We start from the raw sequence: 26,806 nt of genomic DNA, 5'->3' as shown, positions 1-26,806 counted from the left end.
TGCGGCTGGTCCATGTATCGGATCAGACTCCGATACCATTTGTCACGCACTTTTTCGGGGGAACGAGAAAATTCATGTGACAATTCGGCTCAATGCGGAAAGGGGGTTCGAATGATCGAAAGGGTTCGGACCAAAAGACGCAAGGATGAGTCTCGGTCGAGATAACCATGCGGAGTTCGACAAGAGTCGGACTAAGCTTGTCGGGATTCACAGTCCGGGAAGGACAAAGGAACCGAGAGAAAGCCGAGAGTGGCTAAAGAGAGATGGGATCGAGAAAATAGAAAGAAGAAGGATCAGAATATCCGTACGTAGTAATTATTTTTAAAATAACAGATCTTTAAAATCTATTGTCCATAATATATGTATAAAAAAAAAATACAGTGAACACGAGAAACCGTAAACAAGAGCGCCAAAAATAAAATCATTTACACATTCAACCGACCCTGGAAAAGTTTCCAGATGTTGGAATTTCTCATTTACAGCAGTTGGTAAAATTTCTTTTCCATTTTTTTTACAGTGAAAGTTTTATTGACAAGAAGTGAATCGCGAGTCCTGTCCAACAGCTCCCAGCATTCTACATGTCACTTCCATCAATTTACCTGTCCGAAATATATAATAAACCATCACAGTTTCGTTACAAGTTATTCGTAAATAAATGATGTTTCTACTTAAAGATATTCCCTGATTTTAGAGAGGAAAAAAAAATGGTAATTAGACATTTCCTAAAAAACTATACTGTCTTTTTGTTGTATCGTCTAAAACCCCAAATAAAATAGAATGGAATAACATTATGTAAAATAAAGGATTAGAAATTTTAAAATTGTTACCGAGTATAAAATGATTAATCTAACCAAATAATAGCTAAATTCAAGCAAATTTCAAATTCGGTTTAGAAAATATAAGGAACAAACCAAATAATATCTAAAATGAATATATAAATTGAATTGAATTTTAAAAACCAATCAGATATTATTTTCAAATCAAATTAATCAAATTTGTAAGAAAAAAATAATGGTAAAACGAGAATTTTTTTTAATAAAAAAACGAATTAAATCGAATATAAATAATATTCCAAATGAACCAAAATCCAATATAAAAATTGGAAAGGTATACAAATTTTTCACAATATTCAGAATCCAAATATCCAAGGCGTGAAAATATTAGAGATTGACTCTTTTTTTCCGACATGATTAATACCAGCTAATGTTCAATGCATATAACAAAAGAAATTATATGGAAGATAGGGTTTTTATATGTGTGTGTGTATATATATATATATAGTTTCGGTGGGATTTAAGTTTTAAGTAAAATAGACAAGCTGTCGTCAAATTTGGCTCACAGCTTGGCTTAGAAATTTTTTTTTATTGATTAATTATTTCATGGGATTCGATTGTCGGTGTACCCTAAACTTTTTTTTTTTTTTTTATCGAATTCGTTAAGAGAAAAAAAATTATTTTTTTACGCTCTCCTTTATTCCCATATGCACATGTAATTTCTACGGCCACAACTCAATATTGTATATATAGAAAATTTATTAGGTGTCCAGATTTATATTTTTTTTGGGTAAATGGGTAAAGTGATAAGAATTTGGACCGTCAATTTCACAATGTAAAAAGATCAACGAACAAATTAAATAACAAATAAATAACCCTAATTCATAAAAAATTAAGCATGAGAAAAGAGTAATTACCTCTCCTGGGTTTAGCAGCTTTCTTCACGACCCCAGCACCGGCGGGTTTCTGCTTCGCCGGTGATTCCTTCTCCGGCAACAAAACGCCGTCAATCCCTTGAACCGAAATCCGACCGTCGGTGTAAATGTCTGGATCGAACAGGTAAGCAGATCCATCTCCATGCCCGAATTTCACCGACCCATCTGCTTCCTGAGCCAAAACTCGATGAGGAAAACGCAGCGTTTCGTACTTCACCTTCCCGAATCTCCTCACGGCGTTGTACATGCTCTCCTCCGTCTGATACTCTGGAATGATGTGGTAATACACGATCTGCTCCGGCGAACCTGGTTCGCTCAGTTGGTCCGTTGTCAGCTTTGCCATGGCTTCATCGTTCGGAGCAAGCACCGTTAGGACATAACCCTCCGACACCAACCGACCCATCTCCGTCGCTAACGAGGTCAGGTTCACGAGAATGTCGGCCATTTCATTGTATCCACCGTAATGCACGAGCGTTTGGATGAAATCCTTCACCTGGGCTTCGCCATTGAAGTGGTGGTGGGGTCCTCCGGGCCCCGGAGCCGGCGCCGGAGCTAGAGAAGGTCCCGGAGCCATGGCATCGTAGATCGGGAGCACCGGCGGAGCTCCGGCGGGAACGGGAGGAGCTGGCTTCTTGAGGCGGTGGGTCCTAGGGTCGACCTCCGGAGCTCCGGTTGGTAACACGGCGGAAATTGATCGGAGACTTCGCCGACGGTTGAAGTCCTCCTGGACCGAGCGAGGGATCAGAAGCTTTTCGATCCCGTGGATGATCCCATCGGTTCGGATCACATCGTCGGGTCGGATAATTTCAGCGGAATCAATCATCTTCCTCCGATTCGGACCCTGGAATTGGATCAGGTTCACATGATCCTTGCAGAGGGTGCGGTGTCTGACAGACCCGGAATCTTCACGGGGCCATTGATGAGACCGTATTCGTTGAGGAACAATGTGGAACATCAAGAGGGTCTGTAAGGATCTGAGATTCCGGGGTTCGAGCAAGAACGCTTTAAATTCAGGGTCGAGCTCTCGCTCCAAAGCTTCATTCCTCGGCGCGAAGACGGTGATGTTGTGTTTTCCGACAGCTTCTTCGAGTGTCTGGAGAAGAAGAGCTTTCTCCACGAGCTCAGCGAGTTCTGTGTAGTGGGAATCAAGGAGAGCAACAAGAACGGAATTGGAGTTGATCTGACCGGACCCTGAAGAAGAAGAAGAAGAAGAAATTGGTTTTTCAGAGAATGCGACGGCAATGGAGGCCGAGAAGAGGGAGAAGAGGAGGAGCTTGGATACGCCATAGAAGAGAGAATCCATGGCGGTCGCAGAGAGAGAGAGAGGGAGAGACGAAGAAGGAAATGGAGTGTCGGCAAACTGAAGAAATGTAATGAGGTGGGAGGGAGTTTTTGCTTGTGAAGAAGGAGAGAGAAGGTGAAGTTTCTTCTTCTTTTCATTTCTTTAATCATTGTTGTTTTTTTTGGTGGGTGGGCTTTTTGTTTCATTTGATCGTTTTCCTAATTTAATAGTGAAAATAAATTACATTAATTGTCTTTTTTATAATTTATCTAATTATTGTAGTGGTACCAAGACAGTTACCATAATTATAATTATAATTGGATTTTGTGATTAGTAATCATTTTTAATTCACTGTTTAAACGGATTTTTATAGTATGCATAAACTTTACATTTTACCTTTTTCCCGCACTTTTTCGTTCATTTCATCATCTTATTATATTCTTCCAAATTATTCTATCGCCACTATATTTTTCTTTTAAATAGACTCGATTTAAAAATAATAAATGAATAAATATCTCAAAAGTTTTCTTTGAAATACAAAATTTAACTCTATTTATATAAGAGAAAATAGAATAAAAAACTCTAAACTTTTCAAATTCGACAAATTAATATCAAAACTAAATTTTGTAAAAAAAAAACTTCAAACTGCGACATTTTATAAAAAATATATAAACACCTAATTTTTGACAAAAAAAAATCCTATATACTGACGTGATGTACGAATATATTTGCATAGATAATAAGCACGACAACGTAGCGTTTTGACGGTAATTACATGACAAGTCCACAATTTACCATGCATGTCATCTATCATGAAAGAATGATTTAAAAATAAAACAACTATATAAAAATAAATAAATAATAAAAATAAAATATCAATCCATACATATAAATCTTTATACATACATAACACGTATATACATACGCAAAAAGGTATGCATACATATATATATATATATATATATATATATGTTTTATATGTATTGTGTATATATGTTTATATATTGATATACTTGGTTTTATTTGCAATTATTCTCTGTGGTAGATGATATTATATGTATGCGATCACGTAATCACACCTATGATTCATATGAGCAATTTCGTACGTCATATCATTGCACAGGAGTTTTTATCAAAATTTAAGAGCTTATATTTTTTTTGGATACCAATATTACAATTGTTTTGGTTAAAAGAGAGCAACTACATTTTTTCTGAGCATAGTTTCTGTTATTAAGTCAAATTAATAAAAAGAATTATCTATATTTAGTATATTGTTTTATAACATTAAATTCATATTATCCCCTAAAATATTTAATAATAGAACATATACACTTCCCATTTAAGATTAGAAAAAAAAATTTAAAAAAATACTGAAATTTTCAATTTTGATAAATTAAATATTAAACTTTATTTTTTATCAAATAATCATTAATTTTTTTTAAATAAATCTAAAAAACACTGAATTTTTTAAATGATCCAAAAAATATATAAATTATTTTAATGATCCAAAAAATCACATAAATTTTCTTCGATTGTAAAAAAACTAAATAAAATAATCTGAGGTGTTTGAATTTTTTTATGTCGCGTCAATCATTTTGTTTATTTTAATAATCGTAAAAAAGTTAAATATTTATTTTGTCAGACTTAAAAATTATTTATTTGATAAAATAAAAAGTTTGATATTTTTTTGTTAAAATTTGAAATTTTGGTGTGTTTTTTTTTAAATTTTTATCCAAAGAATTTTATTTGGAAAATAACCAGTTTAATAAGAAGAAGGTGGCTGAGGAAGAAAGAAATGACTGCCGGCTCTACAGAAAGGTTAGGTGTCGGTGTCGGTGTCACTGTTAGATCGGTTTATTTTTAAATAATTTGGTTAGGACGAGAAAAATGGGACACGAAATAAATTAAATCAAAATAATAAAGAAATTAAATGAGATCAAGTACATTAGAACGGACATAAAAATTGGGGGAAATAAAGAAAGAATGAAACTAATTTTGGAAAGCGTTTAATAAATGTAACAATCTTTTTTTTTTGTAAAGATCTTGATGCAATCTTGATTTAAAATCTATACCATAACAATATATGTAAATCCTAGATGAAATTCTAAATTATAATGAAATTTCTAATCTACGCGTGTTTATTTATATTGTAAATATGTATCTAAGTCAAGACTCTGAATGCTTTATATATTTTAGTCAATCAAATATTATAAAAACTAAGTCATTAGTACAAATTGTGATTTATGTAATTCATTTAGCGAGTCATTTTATGATATAATTGTGCCATTTATGTAGGATACAAAATTGAATAATTTACAATTCTAAAATATATTAACCAGCCATTCCATACCTCAGTTGTACAAAAAATAAAAATGTTTGATATATGAGTAATTCATCAAACGTTGAGGGTCTATTATGTAAATTCACAAAGGCAAAACCTAGGGTACGCTGTTCCGCTACGTGCCGTGGAAGAACGCGTTTGGCGCGTGAGGTTTCTCCACGTTATATATATTAATTTCTGAAACGGCGACGTTTTATTTGCTGTTAGTTTTTCCGTCGACGTCAAATGACGTTAGTTGGTGATGTCTCTTTGTTTTAAAGCTACCCCAAACATGGAAAAATATATATTTAAAAAGAATTATATATTATTTGCTAAAACTTGTTAATGAAATATATATTTTCCTTAATTAGCCAATTAATTATGGTTGTTTTAATTTCAAAATTAAGTTCATGTATTATTTTTATACTGGCTAAGATACAAGATTTTTTTCAATCCAAATAAGCGTAAAGGTATTAGTTCTAGGTAATTTCTTCTTTCAAATTAAGAAAAATCGACAAAAAAATTTTGTAATCTTTTCAAGTCAATAAAAAAATTCTATATTTTTTTGTTACTAATTAACCTCTGTATTTAGTGTGATTAATCATAAAATCCTGAATTTTTTAAAAATTCGCCGAACCCCCATATTTGGGGTAGTTTTATGTGTATATATATATATTTTATTAATTATAAGTAATTTTATTTTAAATATATATATATATTAATTTAAATAAATTATTCAATTTAAATTTTTTTTAAAATTATGATGTGATATAATTATAATGATGTATACATGATTTGGAAGGCATGCCATTGTCACATCATTATTTTTGTGTGAATTGTCAAAAACAGGGGGTTTCGGCGAATTTTTAAAAAATTTAGAATTTTATAGGTTAATCACGCCAAGTATAGGATTTAATTAGTAACAAAAAAATATAGAGTTTTTTTATTGATCCTGAAAAGAGTACATAGCTTTTTTGGCAATTTTTCTTAAAATTATATATATATTTTTTTTTATGAATATTGAATCAGGAGGTTTTTTAAATTCTTGAGACATTTACCTTTATAATTTGTTTGATCCGTGAATTACCTTGTGAGATAAAATTTTTCATCTCGTGAATTAGGGAAATATTATTTCCTATCTTATGTGATTCCAAAATTATTTTTATATTTGTAGGTTAGTGTACATAAATTTATATATAGTTTCGAATTTGAATTTCTATGCATATACTCACATTATAGTAGTAATAATCATATTTCATATTAAATAATTTAAATATGCATTATCAAATAACTTGTTGAATCTTTAATTAAACAATTTGTACGATCTATTATGCAGAAATTTTTAATAAAACTTGGAATATATAGGAAATACATATAAATTAGAATATATAGAAATATAATTTATAAAAATAAAATAAAAAGGATAAATGAGACTATAAAATCTAAACTATTCGTCTTTAACATAGAATATTTAAATTTCATTGTTTTTCTTACTAGAAATTTATATACATTTGTAGTAAAATATATATTATACGTAAACCCTAGGGACGAGACTTTCCTTCCCCCTTAAACAGTGGCTGAGGGCTGAATCTGGACCTCTGGTGATTATAAATAGTTTTCGTGAGAATTTGAGGCCTTGAGTTTGGCCTTACTCATTTTCATTTAGGGCTTGTCCTATTATGTAAGGCTCTTTATGCAAGGCTTTCTGAAAATATAATTTTTATATAATAGAATATTCTCTATATTTTAAATTTATATTAGTAAATTAATATAACAAAGACGACATTTAATAAGAATAATTTATTACATCTAAAAAGATTTTTCACAAAAGGTTTTATTACGCAAATAATGAACAATTGAAAAAACAAAATTCTCACGTGGCATAAATTTTTTTATAATATAATTTTTATGTAATAGAATATTCTCTATATTTTAAATTTATATTAATAAATTATAGAATAAACACGATATTAAAAAAGATTTTTCATAAAATGTTTTATTACGTCAAATATTAGACAAATGGACAAACAAAATACTTATGTGGTATAAAAAATCTTTAAACTCTTTCCACATTCATATATACATATATATCTTTTTTTATATATAATTTCAGAAATAATTTTATACAAATACATAGTACATGTACACGCTTATGTAATATTTTCCTACACAATACATGTGAATCATAAATTGTGAAGTCCACACATGTAAAAAGAAAAAAAATCGAATATATACATATACATCAATACTCAAATTTGGATTCTAACAGAAAATAAAAATAAACTAAAAGCACATTATATTGTGCAATGGCAACTTATTTTTATATAGAAAAATATATAATTTCTTAAACACCAATTGATAAAGGAATCAAATACACACAAAACCGATCTCCATTTGTCACCCAAGATATCCCACCGATAAATAACTTATATGAATCCATTTTAATGGTGATCTGGATCTTCGGCGGCTTTATCTATAAATAAGATGATCTGGATCGTGTACAATTCTCACTCATGTCACCTTAAGTTGTCTCCTTAATCTAAAACCAATTGTAGAAATCGGTGTTGGAGGGTATTGGAGAATACTTCAACCATGTTAGGGAATACGATGAGACAAGAATACAATAAATGGAATTAAATAGGAAAAAAAATAAATAATAAATGTGGATACTAGCGGGGCATGACAATACGTTTTTTAAAATTTTCTATTTAATATTTTACTCCACTAAATATCATTTATTTTTAAACAATATTTCGTATTTATGTAATAAACATAAATATTTTTATTTTGCTAATTGTAATAATCTAACTAATGAGTATTTTTATAGTCTAATAGAAATTAAGAAAAACACCACGTATGATGATGAGGTGGTTTTACCACAATCATCTAATAAATCTCATTATTTATATGTAAGTTTTTAATATATGATTTTCTTCGCAACATATATACATATATCTTTGTATTTCTCTAATTTGTGGTTTAGGGTTTCGTCGCTCCCTCTCGAATCACTTTCTCTCACCATCGCCTCCAGATTCTGTGTTCTTTTACTTGTGTGTTTTGTGTTTCTTCGATGATATGCTGTGTTTGTGTGTTGGGTAGAATCATCACTCTTCTGTATGTCTACGTATATGCTAACCAGAATGAGGATCATGTGAACTTGCGCTTTGGCCTATTTTGTATTTACGTGACATTTTTTTTGTTTGTTTGTTTTGGGACAGTTTTTATGCGTATATGTATAACAAGCTAGACAAAATTTGTTTAAATATTCCGGTTCAGATATCCCGCGTATATCCAGATATCATTTCGCGGGCTCGAACCCACAGGTATGAGTTCGAATTACGAAATATATTATTCGAGATATTCGAGTCCGGAATCGGGTACTCTGAAAATTCCGGATACCCGACTCGTGTCCAACAACTAAGAGGAGTAATAGTATTCCAGGACTCATATAACTCTTGCCACTGTGAGACTCATACGATTCGTGTCACTCTACATCCCATTTGTGTTTCATTAAGACTTTCGAAATATAAAAAAAACAGATGTGATTCAAAATAAATCTGGATTTGACGAAATTTACCTAGAATTTGTGGCAAAATAAATCTCGTATCGAAATTTGGGTCGTAACTCTAACTTATTATGCAGTTTTGGTCTCAGTTCGATCAAATTTCTATGGTTTTTGTAGTAATTTGTTTTTTTTCAATAATTTTATCGTAGAAATAACACATAATTCGTGTTAACAGGAGAGAGAAATGTCACTATAGAGAAACCATTTTTATATATAAATAAATTTTGTAAAGTATAGAAGGATAATATGAAAAAATTACAATTATAAAATTAGTGATGAAATATATATATATATATATATATGTATATATATGTATATTTTTAGACGAAGATAACTTTAAAGTCAAAATAGCATAGGAATAGTATTTTTTGAGAGTCTAATATATTTATTTAGATATCAAAATTAAAATTATTTCGAGAAGCTTTTTGCCGAATGGGAGTCCCTCTTTTGTAACAGTTTTGGTTTCCAAAACATTTTGTACATTTTTGGAAAATAATAGAATCAATCACATTTCATAAAAATAAAAAAATAAAATTATTTTTGTAGCATTGAAAAAACAAAGGAAAATCCCACCAAGAAGGATCAACGGCCATAATTTTAAACCAAAAAAAAATAATTAAGAAAGCTATTTTTTTTTGCTTCGAGTCGGTTCTTTGTTCCACCTCCACCACCACCACACCAGAAGTGGGTCTTTTATCTCTAATGGCGAAACACTCCCAAACTCTTTTTGTCTTTTTCTGATGAAACACTTGCCAAACTTCGATATAGTGGATCACCAATTTCGCTGATAATTTTCCTCTTGCTTTGCTTTGCTTTCTTTGTACATAATCTGAAGAATTTTTTGAGCAGATTAGCAATAGGGTTTGGAGAGTTTTCCAAGCCTTTTGATGATTTAGGATTGTGGAGTTCATTTCTTACGATCTGGAAGCATGAATCTATGTTCTCAATATCCCGTGCATCTGAGTGATGCAATACCCAGATGCCCAAGAGGCGAGTTTTGGTTCTCTGCATCGACGAACTCCAATTTGGTGAGGTACAAGCAGGGCATTTCGAAATTTAGGGTTCATGGTGGAAATTTGGGGAATAGGAAGAAGCCTGTAGTGACGGTGGAATGTGTTTCAAGTGTTGATAAAGTAGAGGGTGCGAAGAGAAATGAAAGAAGTGGCAGAGAGAGTGAGTATGATGCGATTGTGATCGGCTCCGGGATTGGAGGATTGGTTGCCGCAACTCAGTTAGCAGTGAAGGGAGCTAGGGTTTTAGTTCTTGAGAAATATGTGATTCCTGGTGGGAGCTCTGGTTATTACGAGAGGGATGGATTTACATTTGATGTAGGATCTTCTGTGATGTTCGGTTTCAGTGACAAGGTCAGTTCTTAGTTTCATCTCTTGAGCTACATGGGTTGTGTTCTGCAGAATTAGATCACAATGGTTAATGATTTTGCTATAAGTAAAAACCGATGTGTAGACTGAGCCAGGAAGAACCTAAACTTTTTCAAAGTTCTTACCTATGTTGTCGGAATGATGTCTTTGAATGGAACAGGGGAACCTGAACTTGATAACTCAGGCACTGGCAGCAGTTGGCTGTAAGATGGAGGTTATTCCTGATCCTACAACTGTCCATTTCCATCTACCGAATAATCTTTCTGTTCGGGTACATAGGGAGTATGATGATTTCATCAAAGAACTCATAAGCAAGTTTCCCCATGAAAAGGAAGGGATCCTCAAATTCTACAGTGACTGCTGGAAGGTCCGTATTGATTACTTTGAATTCCTTGCGAGTATTCTCATGTCATTGCGTAGATTCACGTTACAGCCTTACTTGCATGGGCAGATTTTCAATTCGCTGAACTCTTTGGAACTGAAGTCACTAGAAGAGCCGATCTACCTTTTTGGACAATTCTTTCAGAAGCCCCTTGCATGCTTGACACTCGGTGTGTATCTCAAGCTTTCAAAACATAATTTTGTTATCTTGTCTTCGAGTTTGTAACTTTGTTAATATGTATATAATACATTCAGAATTGGATTGTCATGTGTTTGTCCAATGCTAAATCTGGTACGTTCTTCTCTAACGACTCGTCTGCAGCTTATTACATACCCCAAAATGCTGGGGATATAGCTCGGAAGTACATAAAGGATCCCCAGTTATTGTCTTTCATTGATGCAGAGGTGCAGCTAAACCTTTTCTACTTTTTTCCCCAGAGTTTTCGAATTTCTTCCCCTGAAGGGCCTTTTTCGAATTTGTTCTCCAATTTATAGACTTTTATCTAAAAGGAGCGATGTCTGGAATAAACCATTCATATTTTCCTGCAGTGTTTCATTGTGAGCACTGTCAATGCCTTGAAAACACCGATGATCAATGCGAGTATGGTAGGACGACTGTTTGACATTCGATGCCTACCCTGGGTACACTTAAAGTTTTTTTTCTCTCCTTGCTATATTTTCAAGAGCAGGTTTTATGTGACAGGCACTATGGTGGAATTAATTACCCAGCTGGTGGCGTGGGTGGAATAGCCAAGTCTTTGGCAAAAGGATTAGTTCAACAAGGCAGTGAAATACTCTACAAGGCTAATGTAAAAAACATAATACTTGATGATGGGAAAGCCGTAAGTTTAAGTCTTTCTGTTGTTAGTCAATGTCTCGGAGACTCCGAATTTAATGTTTGTGAAGACAAGGAAGGGTTTTGTGATTGTTTTTCATTACCTAAAATTTTCAGGTCGGTGTAATGCTGTCAGATGGTAGAATGTTTTTCGGTAAAACCATAATCTCAAATGCTACTAGATGGGATACGTTTGGTAAGAGGAAAAAAAACACATTTAGAAGTATCAAATCCGTCCTCTTATTCTCTTTGGCCAATTTGGTGGGTGTTAGTTTTTGTATGAGCAACTGCATGGTATGTTGCATGTTACAGGAAAGCTGTTGAAAGGTGAAAAGCTTCCAGATGAAGAAGAAAAATTCCAAAAGGACTATGTCAAGGCTCCTTCATTTTTTTCAATCCACATGGGTGTTAAAGCAGAGATTCTCCCTCCCGATACAGATTGCCATCATTTTGTTCTTGAAGTATGCCAGTCTCCTACATTTCGTTGAAGATTTGAGGTCACAGAGTTATAGATTTTTGTGTTTCGTGGCATGTGTAGAGTAATTGGGGGAGGCTAGAAGAACCCTATGGCAGCATATTTCTCAGCATCCCAACAGTACTTGATCCATCTTTGGCTCCTGATGGTCGGCATATACTTCACATATTTACAACTTCTTCCATAGAGGATTGGGAGGTAAGTTTTGCTTTAAGAGGGAAAAACAATTTTTAGCTAGTCATTCCTATCTATCCCAAGTTTATCCTCTTTCAGAAAATCCATGGATTTGGGGTATTTTAAATCAGGATTGGGTTTATATGTCTGCATCTTCAATTTTCCTATTCATCTTGATTGTTGCACTAGGGACTCCCTCCAAAGGAATACGAGGCAAAAAAGGAGGTTGTGGCTGCTGACATTATCAAGAGACTAGAAGAAAAACTATTTCCAGGGCTCAGCTCATCTATTGAATTTATGGAGGTAGGAATTCTGCTCCCTTTCCATATTATTGTAATGCAGCATCACAATGATAATTTAAAAAAAATATGGAACAATAAAGTTCTTATATTGGCTCCCTTAACACTAAAGTTGGTATAAAACTTTTGCCCTTTTTTTTTATTTTATCAACAATCATTTTCTGATGCGAAACATCTGTACTTCCAGTAGGGTAAATGAGAAGAGGTGTAAGGCTAATTTGGATTAAGTATCTGTGAGATGTGCATAAGATTTAGGTTCCATGTTTAAATCATTCCCCAAACATGCTAGGTGGGATCTCCAAAGACGCACAGACGGTTTCTTGCTAGGTCAGATGGAACTTATGGGCCGATGCCAAGCAGAACTCCAAAGGGCTTGTTGGGCATGCCTTTCAACACAACAGTAAGTCTAAGGAAACGGATATTAGTGCACGGATTGTCTTTGTAGTTCAGCTTTGTGTTCCCTAATCTGATTTGGTAATGAAATATTGATAACTTATAGGCTGTAAACGGTCTCTACTGTGTTGGGGATAGCTGTTTTCCTGGTCAAGGTGTTATAGCTGTTGCTTTTTCGGGAATGATGTGTGCTCATCGTGTAGCTGCTGACATTGGTGAGCAGTCTTTTCATGCAGCATTAACATCTTTGGAAGAGAAAATATCTGTTATATAATTTCATAGATTTCCATTAAAAATAGAAGCAGCATATTTGTTCCCTTCCTAATACCTTGTTCCAACAGGGCTTGAAAAGAAGTCTCCCGTACTTGATGCGGCCCTTCTTGGTTTGCTTGGTTGGATACGGACACTGGCATAAGATTCTAAGGGTGAAGGTACAGCATGATACTATTTGGACATGTCACAACGAAACTAAAACAGAATTTTGGAAAGCGTGGCATTGACACAGTTGTTTTTGCCTCAATGTTTGAACATCTGAATACTTGCCTCTCAGGCTTTAAAATCACATGAAGTGTAATTCTCTGTTTACCTGTCTTGTATAACATCAAAACCAGCTGTAATCTAGCGTGCCTTTTGATACTGTTAGTAATTTATTAGCAATTTGGCATTGCCTTATCAAAATAATTAAGGATATAAACTCTTGTTTTGTACAATGGACAAACTGTCCGCTTAAAACAATACCCAGAATGTTACCTTTGACTCCAAATAATCGAAATTCATTAATATAGTACGCGTACTCATATGCGACTTATGCTATGAATTGTGCCTCTGCTAAACAGGACATATTCACAGATGATTTTGTCTTTAAATTGATAAGGTTTTGGATTCATTCTTCATGATTATTTTTTGCAAAGCTATTAGTTTCATGTGTTAAAAGATATAGTTAAAAGATATAGCTTGTAGACTAGCAGGCATCTTGCTGGGCTAGATGTTCCTTCTGATTTTGAGGTCTTTCTTTAAGTTCCAGTCTGCAACTTCATCCTCCGAAGAGAGAGGTAGGCCAAGAGACGGTAACCAAATATCATAACTACCAGGGCACCGACTTCCTTAAGCCCATTCTCTATTTGCTCTCCATTTACATTTTGCATGATTTGTTGGTATTGGACCTTGAGAAGGAGCTTATAAGTGTGGTAGTTGAAGGACATGTAACGAATCCAGGCAATGAAAATTGGGACTTTCTGCGAAGAAAGAGTCAGCGAATCAAAATCCAGAAAGGACTTGTAAGTTACAAATGCATCCAGTCCTCTTTACTCCCTATCCTACTGAATGCATCGTGTGTGCATGCATCATAGTTGTAGAACTCCTCTACAATGAAGCGTTTTAGCATTGCTCATGCATTTTATTGCAGGTGGGTACAAATTCTAGAAGGCCCTTGTCCTTTTCATTTTGGAGCTTAAGGGCGAAACATCTCTGAAGCATTTCATCATAAAGAAAGGTGGTAAGAGCAGTGACTTACTCTACTTGCTCTAGCTCTTCTGTATCACATTACTATGGTTTAGGAACTTACCCTAATTTTGAAAATCATCAAAAGTAGAAGAGAAGAGAGATCCTGACTCTGACTGCATTTTTGGGAAACCATCTCATCTACTGATGATCTGAGTTTTTGGAGACATGCATGTCTTACCTTCACAAAATATCCGCCAGCTAACATGAAGGTCATCACCGTTACTGATGCTAAAGTTGTTGCTTTTTTCAAGTCCATTAGGGTTGCCCCGATTGCTAATCCAAGTCCCTAAAATATTTTTCATCATTACCAGTTAGTGTAGCCATTTATCATGGATATTTCGTTCCTATGGCTTCACAAGGATAGAGTTTTAACTTTTATGTGCATACCTGAGCTGCCACGATGCAGAGGAAGACTGTGAGGACACTTAGGAAAAAGGATTCAGATTTTGGTCTCAGTCCTGCCATAAAATAGACAACAACTAGGAAGAGTACAGGTAATATCAAGTCGAGTGGGAGGTCACTTGTGGTCCGAGCCAGAAAATATGCGCTTAATCTGTACATGTTGGACTCTCGTTCCTTAGTCAACATTGCTCTCTCTTGAGGGAATGTGAAGATAGCAGTGAAGACTGGAAAGAAACCCCAAAAGACAGCAATGAAGAAGAGTAGCCCCACCTGAAATGCAAGAATTCCACTTTTGATGTAAGAGATTACTTGATATTGCTTGTACAAGTTGCAGATATGCCCTTTTTTACTAGATTGATGATTGGGAATTGGTAGATTCATGTTTTTTGTGCTAATTCCATACTTTATGGTTAGTGGTCTGGACATCTAGAGCATGCTAATGTCCATATGCTGGTGCTTGCTCACATATGTGCGTGTGAGAATATGCATTCTGTGCATACTTATTCCTTGATATATTTCTATTTGTTTCTTTTTATTTTTTTGTGTGGAAAGTTACCTGATCTTGCAGGCCTTTGGGATGGTGACTGTCTGACTGCCACCAAAGTAACCCTAAGATGATGGCTGTGGAGAGAACTTGTGTGATTCTCAACCAGCTGAAGTAGTCATGTCGCCGTTCTTTGATGCCTCTAAGGAAAAGTATGGAATACTGTTCCCACCAGTTTAATCCCCAATCCCGCTTTAGGCATGAGATCATCAGTTTAACTTCTTCATCTAGAGGAACAGGTGTCATAATTTTCTTCTTCTCCACTACTGCCAATTGTGTCTGATAGGCCTCCACAAGAAACTGTTTTCACACGAACGTCTCACGGTTACATTTATAAAATATACTATAAAAGGATTCCTTTGATTCATTTCTGTTCTTACTAAAAACACCATTGTATCTTTGCTGTTATGCCTGATAAAATCGACATGTCATTAGATTGATTGAATTAGGGAGTAATATTGCAAATGAATTCTTTATAGATGAGTTTTAGAATACCCATATTTAGTTTAACAAAACCAACTCGGCAGCCATTGAAATAATCAACATAAAGTTTTAGTTAGATTACTCATTTCCTTGATTGAACTATTTTGATACATAAAGGGACATCATCGGTTAGCAAATTAGGGCAATTCTTGACTTGGATATTTCTTACCTCATATACAGCTGCAGGAGTTGGTTTTGAAGACCGTATCACTGTGTACGAATTCTCTGTCTGCTCATTATTTCCTAGATCAGATGGTATTGAGATGTCGTTCATGTTTCCATTTGCCAGGTCCAGCAAGAACTCTGCTGGGTTCATTGTGAGCAGTGGATAACACCCTAAGGAAGAAAAATAAGACATGGCTTGTGATGCTTTCCCAAAATAAAGCAAACTTCCTCTGCTGAGCATAATCAGTTTATCGAATCTGTGGAAGAGCCTGCTTGAAGGTTGGTGGATTGTTGTAACAATAGTTTTCCCTGCCTGCATGCCGTCAACCACCAGAAACAAGTAAGATTTTGTTCACATTTTTTCTATCATAAATAAGAGTGGCCTTAGGCCTTAGCAAGAAAACAAGAACACATGAAGGTTTTATTTTTTTATTTTTTTTTGTTCGGGGAGCTCTAAAGAGAGATGTTCAACCTCTGCTATGCTTTGTAGCATCTGAACAATCTTTAGGGCAGTTGTAGAGTCCAAACTGGAAGTGGGTTCGTCAAGAAAAAGAATTGAAGGATTAATCATGATCTCATTTCCAATACAAACTCTCTTCCTCTCCCCACCTGAGATGCCACGTACAAAGGAGCCTCCGATCATTGTGTCTTGACACCTAATCATTAGCAACAATTGTTTTGTTTACTCTTAACACTTTCGAGATTCAGCTTTAGAAATGTGGAGTTACTGACACTCATATATCATTTAGACATAAACCTTAGGTCTTGGTATGTTTTTTTGTTCTCCTTTGAGTGGAGGGTGGTTACATTTTGTGATTCAAGCACTACAATGCAAAACATGTTTGGATCTTTCGGTTCAAACTTTTGAATAATGTTACTTTACATGTAATGTACCTTTCCAAGCCAAGCTCCTGGATGACACTAAGAGCCCTTTGCTCCTTCTGATGTTTTGTCAGGGTTTGGGGAAGACGTAAAAGAGCAGTGTAAGTTAGTGTCTCTCTTACAGTTAAGTGAGGGAACAGAACATCATCTTGAGTTACAAACCCCATCCTGCCATAGATTCCCAACATTAATGTTATGCATCTAATTAAGTAGAATTTGAATCGATTTGTTCACTGTTGGACTAACCTGCTTTTCAAATGCTTGGAATATGGTTTATCATTGTAGCTGATAGACCCACCGACATTTTGCTGGTTCAATCTGCCACCAAGCAAGTTGAGAAGAGTCGTTTTCCCGCTCCCTGAAGGTCCCATGAGGGCGACAAGGTCACCGGGATATGCTGAACCAGTAATCCCATTCAAGATCGTTTTCTCAGATGATTTCATTCCTTTGGTTACCTTGTAAGTGATATCAATGAACTGCACCGCAGAGAATCAGAGAGTATATTATTTTGGTTAGTATGTTTTGTGGGAATAGTACCTGGTGTATGCACAAATTTTTCGAGAAATCTGTTAGTAACATAATCATGACTTTGCTCTCTATGCTTTTGCAGAACAATGCCAAGATAGCCATACCCTTTGGTCCATTGTGAAGCTCTGCTTCACATGTTGCTGATAACAGTATATTGTTGAGCCTCCTAAGCTTGACTCGGTGCACCAACTTAGACCAACAGAGAAGCAAACAAGGTTTCCAATGTCTATGAAGATTTATGATGCGTCTTAATGCAATGACGAAGATATTCTATTGTAAGTTAAGTCTTTTATGATTTTTAACTCCTGAAAACAACTTGTCTTCGTCATTATGGAAGTAAAAGGCAAAGTCTGTCTTGTACGTAAATACTGCAGGAGATAAAGACAAGACCCGTGTACAAGACTGAACCTGGACTAACCAAATGCCAGCCAAAAAAATATTATTTCTATGGATTTCGTGTTGATCGTTTAGATACATCTCCATCCGTGCCTGCGCCCAAACAGAGAGTATCAGAAGACCAATCTAGGCAACTGCTGATGTGAACGTGCCCCTGTTCAAATGTGATGGCATGAAGGTAATGTAGCAGAAATGTTCATGTCAGAAAGGGGTTTACCTTCAGATATATTGGTAAGGTTGGTTCTGTCTGAAACTTTAGCTCGTCGTGTCCTGCTTCAACATCTTCCGCTGCACATGCATAATAATCAAGTAAGAAACATACACAAATAGATTCTTCAGAAATGTGCATAATTGGGCTCCATGTTCAATGCTTTTGGTTTTCTTCTTCACTTTTAAGTTTTTGTTCATGAAGGGGAGCCTTGGCACACCGGTTAAGGTGTTACCATTGTGATATTGAGGTAACGGGTTCGAGTCCTGGAAGCAGCCTCTTGCAGATATTTCTGCAAGGTAAGGTTTGCCTACAATACACCTTTGTGGTGGGACCCTTCCCCCGACCCCCGCTCAACGGGGACGCTTTGTGCACCGGGCTGCCCTTTTTTAAGTTTCTGTTCATGAGGTAATTTTGCAACTTGCAGTGGGAAACTGCTAGTAGGCTTATATATTGCAGACGAGTTTGGTCTCCACTTCAAACAATAAGCCATCGGAAAACAAATCTAATAAAAAAAAATATGCTTACGGATATCGTCGTCGCTAAACGGGTTTGAGTCAATGATCTCTTCAGGTGGCATGGTGAACCCAGTGAAGGAGAAGGAAAGTCCAAGAGAGGCACTCGAGGCTCGACTCAGAGCAGCACCATCAAGAGCCGGCTGAGCGCTCTTAGCCTTCCTGATGTATGTATTCCTTATGTTGCTTTGGCCTGGGGAAGAAGACGACAGCACTGCCGAAAGCTGCTTGCTCGATCCCCTCGAATGGATCCCATGGCTGCTGCCGCCGCCTCCGCCGCCGCCAGGCGAAGTGGCCAGAGCCGCCGAGATCGTGTCTAGCAGCTGCTCGGATTTGGCCTTGACCAATCCTGATGAGGCTCCAGTATCCATCTTGTCCCCAAGAAAAAGAACTTTGCTATGAGAGAATTAAAGGAATCACATTCTGAATCACGGAGCTCAAAGTCTTACAAGAAAGAGTTAGAAGAATGTATGTATATTCATAAGTATGCATATTTCTATGTATATATTTGGTTGCTGTACCTGCTTGATGAGCAAAGAGGATGGGTGTTTTTTTTGGGGTTAAGGCTCTGCTTGTAGGTGGGATGCATCTGAAAACATGTATTTATAGAGGTGGAGAGGGAAAGAGGCGAATTCCCGAAATACCCTCCATTTTTGTTTTGAATTACATGCATGCCCTGCAGCGCACACATGATCGTCGTGATACCTTGACCTACTCTTTTGGTATATGCTACGTAACAGCTAATGAAAAATTAACTTTTAGAAAGGAAAAAAAAAGTAACATTTGGTACAACACCTTATATGATAAAACGATAAGTACCAGCTCTTTTAAAGAGTCTCTTTATATGACATGTTAGGTAAGTTGATAAGAGGTGGATATATATATATATATATATATATATATATATGTATATAAACAAAGCGAAAAACAACTTAAAGTTTACGGGATTTAAATTTTGTGTGAGATTTTAAAACCAATTTGATTCGATTCTCATCTAGACCCAAGTGAAACCAATATATGTATAATGTAGAAGTTCACTATACTTTTCATCTAACTACGTTTTTATAGTACCGAAAAAAATCCAGAGAAATATTCTTTCCCAAGTGGAGATTTAAACTTGAGTTGGAAAGAAGTTTTGTCTCATCTTTTACTAGTTGAGTCATCTAATCTTAGATAGGTGAAACCAATATATTGCAATAAATAGTGGGTAAAATTTGATAAAAAATGATATAAAGGAAGAGGAAAGCCAAATTCAAATCTAATTAGTATTCTTTTGGGTTTTGTTTATAGCCAAATAGAGTAAAAGATGTGAGTTCGCACAAAGTTCTGAATTATAAGTTTATATGATATATTACAAGAACTTGACCACTAATATTTTCTATAAGTTCGACTTAATTTGGGTTAGTTCGATTTAGAGGAGTATTATAAAAAAAATATCTTCCGTATGCTCTTTTGACTTCAATTCATACTCTTTTCCATTTGTGATCATGGAACCACAATTATAATTTGAACACATGGTAGTTATATTGGTCATAACGTTAAATTTATTGTAATCATACTAATTCACCATGTTCACCTTTTATATATCACACTAATCATTTGATAAAACTATTATAAATTTAATGTTTTGACCAATGTGATCAAACTATAATTCACATTGTCACAAATAGAAAAAGGTATGGGTTAAAATCAAAATAGAATATGAAGCATATTTTTTATATAATACCGTTTAGGGTGGATGAATTGTATAAGTTATCATATATTTGAATTAATAATACAAGAGAAATTTATCTTTAATCTATTTAAATATTCAAAAATCGTATTTTTTATATGTCTGATAAATTTCAATCAAATCTTTTTTATTTAAATAATAATATGGGTCGGATAAATTCTCGAATACAAATTATTTATTTTGTAACAATTTAATGAAATAGAAATTTGAGGCGATAACATAGTTATTTTGCTTTGAGTTTCTTTGTTTTATGTTTTTTTTTGGGGTAAAATGAGGCTGAGAGTCGTTGGGTCAATTGCATGTTTTCATGTCGACCGACTTTTCCCAAATTAGAGGGAACTTTAAGCTAAAAGTTCATTTTCTGTTGTCTCCTTTGTCATTTTCATTTACATGCATACCCATAAAGATATGAAATGCATTAATTAAAAGTTTCCAAGTGTCATATACATATGTATATACACACACATATACACATACATATACCAAGGATATACATATACACACATATACACATACATGCATACCAAGGATAGATTAATTCATGGGTGCTCGCTGATTCGAGATACATGATTTAATATTTTTATTTAAATTCTTGATAATTGTTTTCTTTTGGTATAAAATTAAGTACTTCTATTTTCCAAGTTAATTAAAATAAACATATACCTTATATATATATATATATATATTATGTTTCCTAATTTATTGAAGAGAATGAAAGGTTATATTAAGTAACATATATATAGATATATAGTAGGAAGATGATCATAACTTTTTCAAATGTATCACCTGAAATATTATAATGGTTTTTTACCAAAAAAAAAAATAATAATGATAAAAAAGAAACAAAACCGGCATTCTTAATATCCTATTGTCTTGTAGTGTGTGGACAATAAACGCAAAATGGCCTCTTTCTGCCTCCCCAAAGACTTGTTCTCTTTCCTCCATGCCATCAATTACACCAAAAATCGTTATATTTTACGAAATTCTATGTAGAATTTTTAATTTTTTTCCACACAGAATAATTGTTTTTATTTTGATTCTGTTCTTATCTTTTTATATATAGTTGTATAATTTTGGTCATTCAAATTTAAACACAGTATATTTATATATATATATAACACAATTATGTATTCGTACATTCAAAATAAATCGTGAACATTTACAATTGACGTATTATAATAGATTTAATTTTTGTTAAATATATTCTCAAAGGCATCTCGTGTATTAAATTTATTTTTAAGTATTAAATAAGATGGATAGTTTTGAATATATATATATATATATATTAATGATTTTTGAACTTTTTCAAAAATATATGAAATAATCTCCTAAGATCGTAAAGAATTAAATTTTTGAGCTAATCATGATACAAATTTATTTTTATATCTAAAACTTAAATAATGAAACACAATTTTTTGTTAAGATTTTGAGATATATTCTATTTTTACTAATTTTGTACTATGAAAGTTTATTGCAACTAATTCTCCAATTTTAATTCTCCTCATTAAGTAAAAATATTCCCTATTTTTTGAAATTGATTTTAGATACAGATGTAGAAAATATTCTTAACAATTATAATTTGAAAATAGAAAATCATAGTTTACTGGAACTCGTCAAATATTTATTGCTGAAAAATTGAATTTTATATGTTTATCCAGTCAAAATGAATTAAGATATTAAGATACTATTTTACACTTAAAATTTAAACATTAATAATCGAAGCGTTTTTACCAACAAAAAAAAAAAATCGAAGCGAGTTATTACTATTTACTATTAAGGGCGGCACAAGCCAAGTGGCAGACAAACGAGGGAACGAGCGGTTATGAAAAAGATCAAGCACGTGCTTTGGCACGTGGCTGATAATCTTTGCAACTAAACTACTTTCGGTCGTTGCCCTCCACGTGGATCATGAGATCTCGTGCCTCAAATTTAACAGCCATCTTCCAATACTCTGAAATAAATCGAAAGATAAAATAAAATTCTCCATTCCGTGGAAAAGATAAATGATATAAAAAATCATATGACTATTTAGAATCCGTGTAACTCCGAGTTTCAATTTTTTTTTTCATTAGTAGGAGTCTAGTAGAGCATTAAAGAATATTAATTAATAGTGAAATAATTATATTATGCAAAGGCTCATCTTAGGAATTTTAGTAAATGTAAAGAAAAAACCAATTTAATATTTGTTTTGTATTAAGTTTCAATGTGATATTCAAAGGGGGTTCGAGTAAAAATGATTCCGCCACTAGTTTCGGCGAAAAAGAAAGTTTTCCAAAGAGAACATACTGGTTTGGGTTTGGTCCGGACTGATTTTGTGAACTGAATTTGATCTTCGATTTTGCCTATGAAGTCCGCACAGACCGATTCTTGGTTAGATCCGGACCAAACCTCTATAATTTTGTCGTTTCTCGCACGTTGTGGTCCAGATTGACCATATGTAGTCCGACCAGGTTTGAATCTCTGCAATATTTGATCCTCTTTTGACTCTTTGGGTCGATTTTTTAATTCTCAATCTTTTATGTTTATTTATGTTATTTTATCTGTATATTTAACAAAAAAAATGGAACAAACCAAAATCAAACATGATCTATAACGTCTATAATCATCGTAAAATTAGCGAGAAAATGCTAAATATTCTTAATAAAATATGCGAGACTTTTGGCATTATCAACTATCATTATCAACTATCATTGAGATATATAATCAAATGATATCAATAAAATCCTACTATTAATTAAATCTTTGAAATTGTTTAGTAGAATAAGATTTATAGTTCTCATAATTCTCAAACGTTCAAAATCATGTTATTTAGATAGATAACTCTTTATCAATCACGTGCAATATGACGTATACATCATTATTGTATTTTTGATGTCGTATATCGCTTGATAGTCGAATTAAATTTAAACTGAATTCGAATGTATGAGAATTATGATTTTTCTGTGTAACTCCACAAACCTCACAAAGATAACTTGTATTTCAAATTTTGTCAATATCAATACTTCATAATAGGGTATCAATTTAGGTCCGAAATTCGGCTCGACCTACCCCAAAAATTAATGGCTTCGAATCTAAGTTCTTCGGTCCAAAAAAATCGGACTTTTGGGTCGGATTTAAATCGGATTTTGAACTCAATTCGGATCGACCAAAAAACCCGATATTTAAAAAAAAACATTTACAAAAGAAACTATGTAGAATGATCTCACCCGAATCGTACTTCAGACTTAATTACATAAATCCGAAAAAAATCAAGTCAATCCAAATCCAAATCCAAAAGCGTTCGGATCAAATACGAGCTCATACCGGATCGATCCGATTGACACTTGGAGAGCGATCGAAGTGTTAGTACTCTAAGTCTAATAAGGGACGTTATATTAGAATCAAAATGTATACAAACTTTCTTAAAAGGAAAAACCGACTCGAATTAAATATATACGAAAAATTAAAAATGCCCATCTGTATGCAAAATTATGATAAATTCAGGGGCTTTTTCGGTATTCTACTATTTTACGTTCAGGCATTCGTTCTTCTGCTCCCCCTTCCGCCTGCGTCAGTGTTTGGCTAACGAGAAGAACCTGAGAAAAAGCGAGAAAATGAGCGGAGCCGGGAAGAAAATCGTAGATGTCGCCTTCAAGGCTTCGAGGACCATCGATTGGGATGGAATGGCCAAGCTTCTTGTCTCCGATGAGGCTCGCAGGGAGTTCTCCAACCTCCGCCGTGCTTTCGATGAAGTGAACTCCCAGCTTCAGACAAAGTTCAGTCAGGTCTCTTTCTTCCCATCTCCCGGATTTTTTTTGCTTTAGATCCATGTTTGCAATCGCTTTGGTTCCCGATTTCGTGAAATTCGGCTAGATCTTCGAAGTTTTGATATTAGGGTTTCATGGTGGATTTGGGAATCTCGTCGTCCGATTTGATTTCATTCGGTGAAGGATCGGTACCTATTGTTGTTTGCGGTGGCTCTTGCTGGTTTTGAATTGTTTACAGGAATCGTTTATTGGGTTGTACTCCTTTCAATTGCTTATGCAGAAAGAGACGTCATTTTCTGAAAGACGATGCTGAAATCATGTGAGGTAGTTAGATTAGTTGATCTAAATGGAAGACATACTAATCAGTAACCAGAGAACATTTTGTGTTTTTGTCTTGTGCATCCTTCATTCACATTTAGAATCTTGATGTTTTGTTTAGAAAATCCTCTGAGAAAGGAACCAAGAGGTGGCGAAAATAGTAATTCCTCATCTATTTATTTGAATCACCCGTTGTTGTTTGGAGTCTCCAACCCCGGGATATGAAGTGAAATCTAGTATGTTTGTTTTATCCAGTTCTTGTTTCGTGGACTGCTTTGTTACGTCCCTAGCCTTTGGTCTGTGCAGGAACCTGAACCTATTGACTGGGATTTTTACAGAAAAGGGATTGGATCACGCATAGTAGACATGTACAAGGAAGCTTATGAAAGTATGTTTCTGCTGCTCTTCCATATCATTGTTACATTTTTTGAGCTTTTAGTTTACTGCTGTTATTATTATCATCGTCATCTCTGTCCTAGTTATCGTTGATATCTACATGGTTTTTCTTTTTCTATCCTCGAGTTTGGCTTTGATAATTGATTAGAAATCTTTGTTTGCTTGTTCTCTTTGCTCCTAAATCTAAGTACTTAAGTGGGATTTGTTTTATCTGTGACCAAAATGATTTGCTTGCTATAGTTATATTCTTTGGTTGCTAGAATCATAGGAAAGGTCACCTTAACTAATGGCCATCTCTTACGATTATTTCCCGGTCTGCTGCAGGCATTGAGATCCCCAAGTACGTCGACACTGTTACTCCAGAATACAAGCCAAAGTTTGATGCTTTGGTGAGCAAATAACATTATAGAAACTGGGTTGTTTTTCATATGTGACCTTGTTTTTTCCAAGTTCTCATCTACAAGCACTTTTTCATCGACATATGGCTCGTTTTTTTTTTGTTCTGTTTAGTTGGTGGAACTGAAAGAGGCAGAGGAGAAATCCCTCAAGGAATCTGAACGGCTGGAGAAAGAAATAGCTGATGTCCAAGAATTGAAGGTAAATAAGAAGAAAATCTCGATGTTTTGTTGTTGCAACGCGGGTGGGTTATATAATTTATAATCCTATCTCACTTTTATGGCGATAAACAGCAAAAGCTGAGCACCATGACGGCGGATGAATACTTTGCGAAGCATCCGGAACTAAAGAAGAAGTTTGACGATGAAATCCGGAATGACTACTGGGGATACTGATCAGATTTCCATGTGCCCGTCCGTACCTTCCATCTTGGCTTCTTGGCTTTTTCTACTTACTCTGATTTTGTGGCCTTACCTTAATAAGAATCATCATGAAACCGAATTGACAGTTTCATTGGGATAATGCACTTTCCTTGTCCATTTGTTTCAGTCATCAAATTTTCACTAGTGATTTCTTGTTTCTAAGGACTGATTTCACAGTTCTTCATTTACATTATCTAACTAGGAAGTTTTCATACACAGAAAACGTTTAATGCCAGTACATTATTGAATGCCACAGTAATCGCATGAAGAAAAAAAATGATTCTTAGGAAACCTATATGTTCGTACTAGGCAGTTTCGAGCCTCTTAAATTTCTAAACAACAATTTACTTTACCCGTCAGATCGAATCTATTTTGTATTCGAGCTACCATTTCGAATAAGTCTAGGCAATTCGTTCCAAAACTTAAAGTAGTCTAAGACGGCTCACACGGGCTCTCGAGGTAGTCTGATTCTATCGATTCCTATGCATCATCATTTTTCACCATTACTCAAAACGGTTTATACACGTGATCCTAATAATACAACTATGAGAAAAACCAAAAAATCTCAATGTCTATATATAACGCAAATGTGCCTAATAATCATGTAGATATATCCTCTAACAATGTACTCGGACTCATCTTCTCTACACTTGAACGGAATACCGTCCTCGGTGTTCATTCGCATCCACGGAAGGGATCACACAAATAAGCTAGATAAGTGAGAGAGGGAAAACGATACTTAGATGCGTAGTGGCAAACTGAATATATTTTGACCCTCTAATGCAATCATACATATCTCGCGAATATGATATAATAATCAATTGGTATCTATTTTTGTAAAACCGAAAAAACCGAACCGAATATCGAATCGTCCACCCCTAAAACTTTGATTGACATGAAATCGCCTTTCGAAAATTTCATTCTCTCTTAAAAAAAAATATTCCAATCTCTGTCGAAATCGTCTCTTATGGATCAACAATCTCCACATTGTAAACATAGTCAAATGTTAAAAAATCATCAATCAAACAATCAAATAACAAACACACTACAAACAAATCGTTAATTGCTCTAAAAAACAATCAAGACAAAGATATAAACAAACAGACAAACACAACACAAGACAACATAATCTTCTCTTCAGTTTGGCCTAAACACAGATGTCAGAAAACAGCTATACGCTTCTCCTCTATAGCTCCTTGCTCTACAATGTCATTTGCTGCCATTGCTCTCTAGCTTTGGAGGCCCTGAAAGCCGTCTTACCGCCATAGGAGAGCCCGAGAAAGAGAGTCGTTTCTTAGCCTTGTCTGAGCCAAGAGGGCTAAGGCTTGACAACCGGGCTCGAGCCATGGCGGCTCGTGT

The 26,806-nt window shown here is 34.5% G+C and overlaps 5 protein-coding genes and 1 long non-coding RNA gene across 10 annotated transcripts in view; 3 read left to right on the top strand and 3 right to left on the bottom strand.

Annotated features, from left to right (window-relative positions):
- Positions 1-301: 301 nt before the first annotated feature.
- LOC104823511 (fasciclin-like arabinogalactan protein 16) lies at positions 302-3,129 on the bottom strand. Its single transcript, XM_010555111.2, has 2 exons — positions 1,691-3,129; positions 302-599 (listed from the first exon to the last, which is right to left on the bottom strand). Exons 1-2 carry the CDS (start codon positions 3,009-3,011, stop codon positions 526-528), a joined length of 1,395 nt encoding a protein of 464 aa, XP_010553413.1. The 5' UTR covers positions 3,012-3,129; the 3' UTR covers positions 302-525.
- Positions 3,130-9,527: 6,398 nt separating this feature from the next.
- On the top strand, positions 9,528-13,492 carry LOC104823508 (prolycopene isomerase, chloroplastic). The gene is made up of 13 exons (XM_010555107.1): positions 9,528-10,239; positions 10,415-10,621; positions 10,706-10,805; positions 10,958-11,040; positions 11,185-11,241; positions 11,325-11,477; positions 11,588-11,666; positions 11,783-11,931; positions 12,009-12,143; positions 12,309-12,422; positions 12,708-12,818; positions 12,918-13,026; positions 13,153-13,492. Exons 1-13 carry the CDS (start codon positions 9,805-9,807, stop codon positions 13,224-13,226), a joined length of 1,806 nt encoding a protein of 601 aa, XP_010553409.1. The 5' UTR covers positions 9,528-9,804; the 3' UTR covers positions 13,227-13,492.
- LOC104823509 (ABC transporter G family member 27) lies at positions 13,481-19,143 on the bottom strand. 3 transcript variants are annotated; one of them, XM_010555109.1, is made up of 11 exons: positions 18,959-19,143; positions 18,451-18,881; positions 17,932-18,002; positions 17,037-17,266; positions 16,803-16,958; positions 16,381-16,564; positions 15,913-16,221; positions 15,273-15,560; positions 14,702-14,986; positions 14,493-14,600; positions 13,481-14,046 (listed from the first exon to the last, which is right to left on the bottom strand). In XM_010555109.1, exons 2-11 carry the CDS (start codon positions 18,806-18,808, stop codon positions 13,825-13,827), a joined length of 2,211 nt encoding a protein of 736 aa, XP_010553411.1. In that variant the 5' UTR covers positions 18,809-18,881; positions 18,959-19,143; the 3' UTR covers positions 13,481-13,824. The 3 variants fall into 3 exon arrangements, with proteins under 3 accessions (XP_010553411.1, XP_010553410.1, XP_010553412.1); XM_010555108.2 differs by having other exon boundaries at positions 18,451-19,142; XM_010555110.2 differs by lacking the exons at positions 17,932-18,002; positions 18,451-18,881; positions 18,959-19,143 and adding an exon at positions 17,423-17,508.
- Positions 17,156-18,588, top strand: LOC104823510. Of its 2 annotated transcripts, none has more exons than XR_773346.1 (5): positions 17,156-17,248; positions 17,401-17,593; positions 17,693-18,023; positions 18,127-18,330; positions 18,496-18,588. It is a non-coding gene; the product is annotated as an uncharacterized LOC104823510 (long non-coding RNA). The 2 variants fall into 2 exon arrangements; XR_773347.1 differs by having other exon boundaries at positions 17,210-17,301.
- A 4,567-nt stretch (positions 19,144-23,710) lies between the features above and the next one.
- Positions 23,711-25,609, top strand: LOC104823507 (ATP synthase subunit d, mitochondrial). The gene is made up of 5 exons (XM_010555106.1): positions 23,711-23,933; positions 24,540-24,621; positions 24,954-25,018; positions 25,140-25,226; positions 25,319-25,609. The coding sequence occupies exons 1-5, from the start codon at positions 23,763-23,765 to the stop codon at positions 25,418-25,420; spliced, it is 507 nt and encodes a 168-aa protein (XP_010553408.1). The 5' UTR covers positions 23,711-23,762; the 3' UTR covers positions 25,421-25,609.
- Positions 25,610-26,451: 842 nt separating this feature from the next.
- LOC104823503 (protein IQ-DOMAIN 1) overlaps positions 26,452-26,806 on the bottom strand; it is a 3,701-nt gene continuing 3,346 nt past the window's right edge. The window contains exon 10 of one of the 2 annotated variants that reach the window (XM_010555098.1): positions 26,452-26,806. In XM_010555098.1, coding sequence (XP_010553400.1) covers positions 26,657-26,806 — 150 coding nt within the window. In that variant the 3' untranslated portion in view covers positions 26,452-26,656. The other variant, XM_010555099.1, reaches the window with a different exon arrangement.

Source organism: Tarenaya hassleriana, unplaced genomic scaffold (genome assembly GCF_000463585.1).
Source record: "Tarenaya hassleriana unplaced genomic scaffold, ASM46358v1 Cleome4, whole genome shotgun sequence".
Taxonomy (NCBI): Eukaryota; Viridiplantae; Streptophyta; class Magnoliopsida; order Brassicales; family Cleomaceae; genus Tarenaya; species Tarenaya hassleriana.
The sequence above is the reverse complement of the archived record's forward strand: the minus strand, read 5'-3'. Positions and strand labels throughout refer to the sequence as shown.

Bases quoted from the DNA above. Each gene is read 5' to 3' on its own strand.
- LOC104823511 (XM_010555111.2), bottom strand. From the start codon at position 3,011: ATGGATTCTCTCTTCTATGGCGTATCCAAGCTCCTCCTCTTCTCCCTC. The intron at 600-1,690 runs GTAATTACTCTT...TATTTCGGACAG, and splicing joins AGCTGCTAAACCCAGGAGAG to GTAAATTGATGGAAGTGACA.
- LOC104823508 (XM_010555107.1), top strand. From the start codon at position 9,805: ATGAATCTATGTTCTCAATATCCCGTGCATCTGAGTGATGCAATACCC. The intron at 10,240-10,414 runs GTCAGTTCTTAG...TGAATGGAACAG, and splicing joins TGTTCGGTTTCAGTGACAAG to GGGAACCTGAACTTGATAAC. The intron at 10,622-10,705 runs GTCCGTATTGAT...TTGCATGGGCAG, and splicing joins TCTACAGTGACTGCTGGAAG to ATTTTCAATTCGCTGAACTC.
- LOC104823509 (XM_010555109.1), bottom strand. From the start codon at position 18,808: ATGGATACTGGAGCCTCATCAGGATTGGTCAAGGCCAAATCCGAGCAG. The intron at 17,267-17,931 runs GTAAACCCCTTT...TCTGCGGTGCAG, and splicing joins CCTTACCAATATATCTGAAG to TTCATTGATATCACTTACAA. The intron at 14,601-14,701 runs GTATGCACATAA...AAAATATTTTAG, and splicing joins TCTGCATCGTGGCAGCTCAG to GGACTTGGATTAGCAATCGG.
- LOC104823507 (XM_010555106.1), top strand. From the start codon at position 23,763: ATGAGCGGAGCCGGGAAGAAAATCGTAGATGTCGCCTTCAAGGCTTCG. The intron at 24,622-24,953 runs GTATGTTTCTGC...GGTCTGCTGCAG, and splicing joins GTACAAGGAAGCTTATGAAA to GCATTGAGATCCCCAAGTAC. The intron at 25,019-25,139 runs GTGAGCAAATAA...TGTTCTGTTTAG, and splicing joins AGCCAAAGTTTGATGCTTTG to TTGGTGGAACTGAAAGAGGC.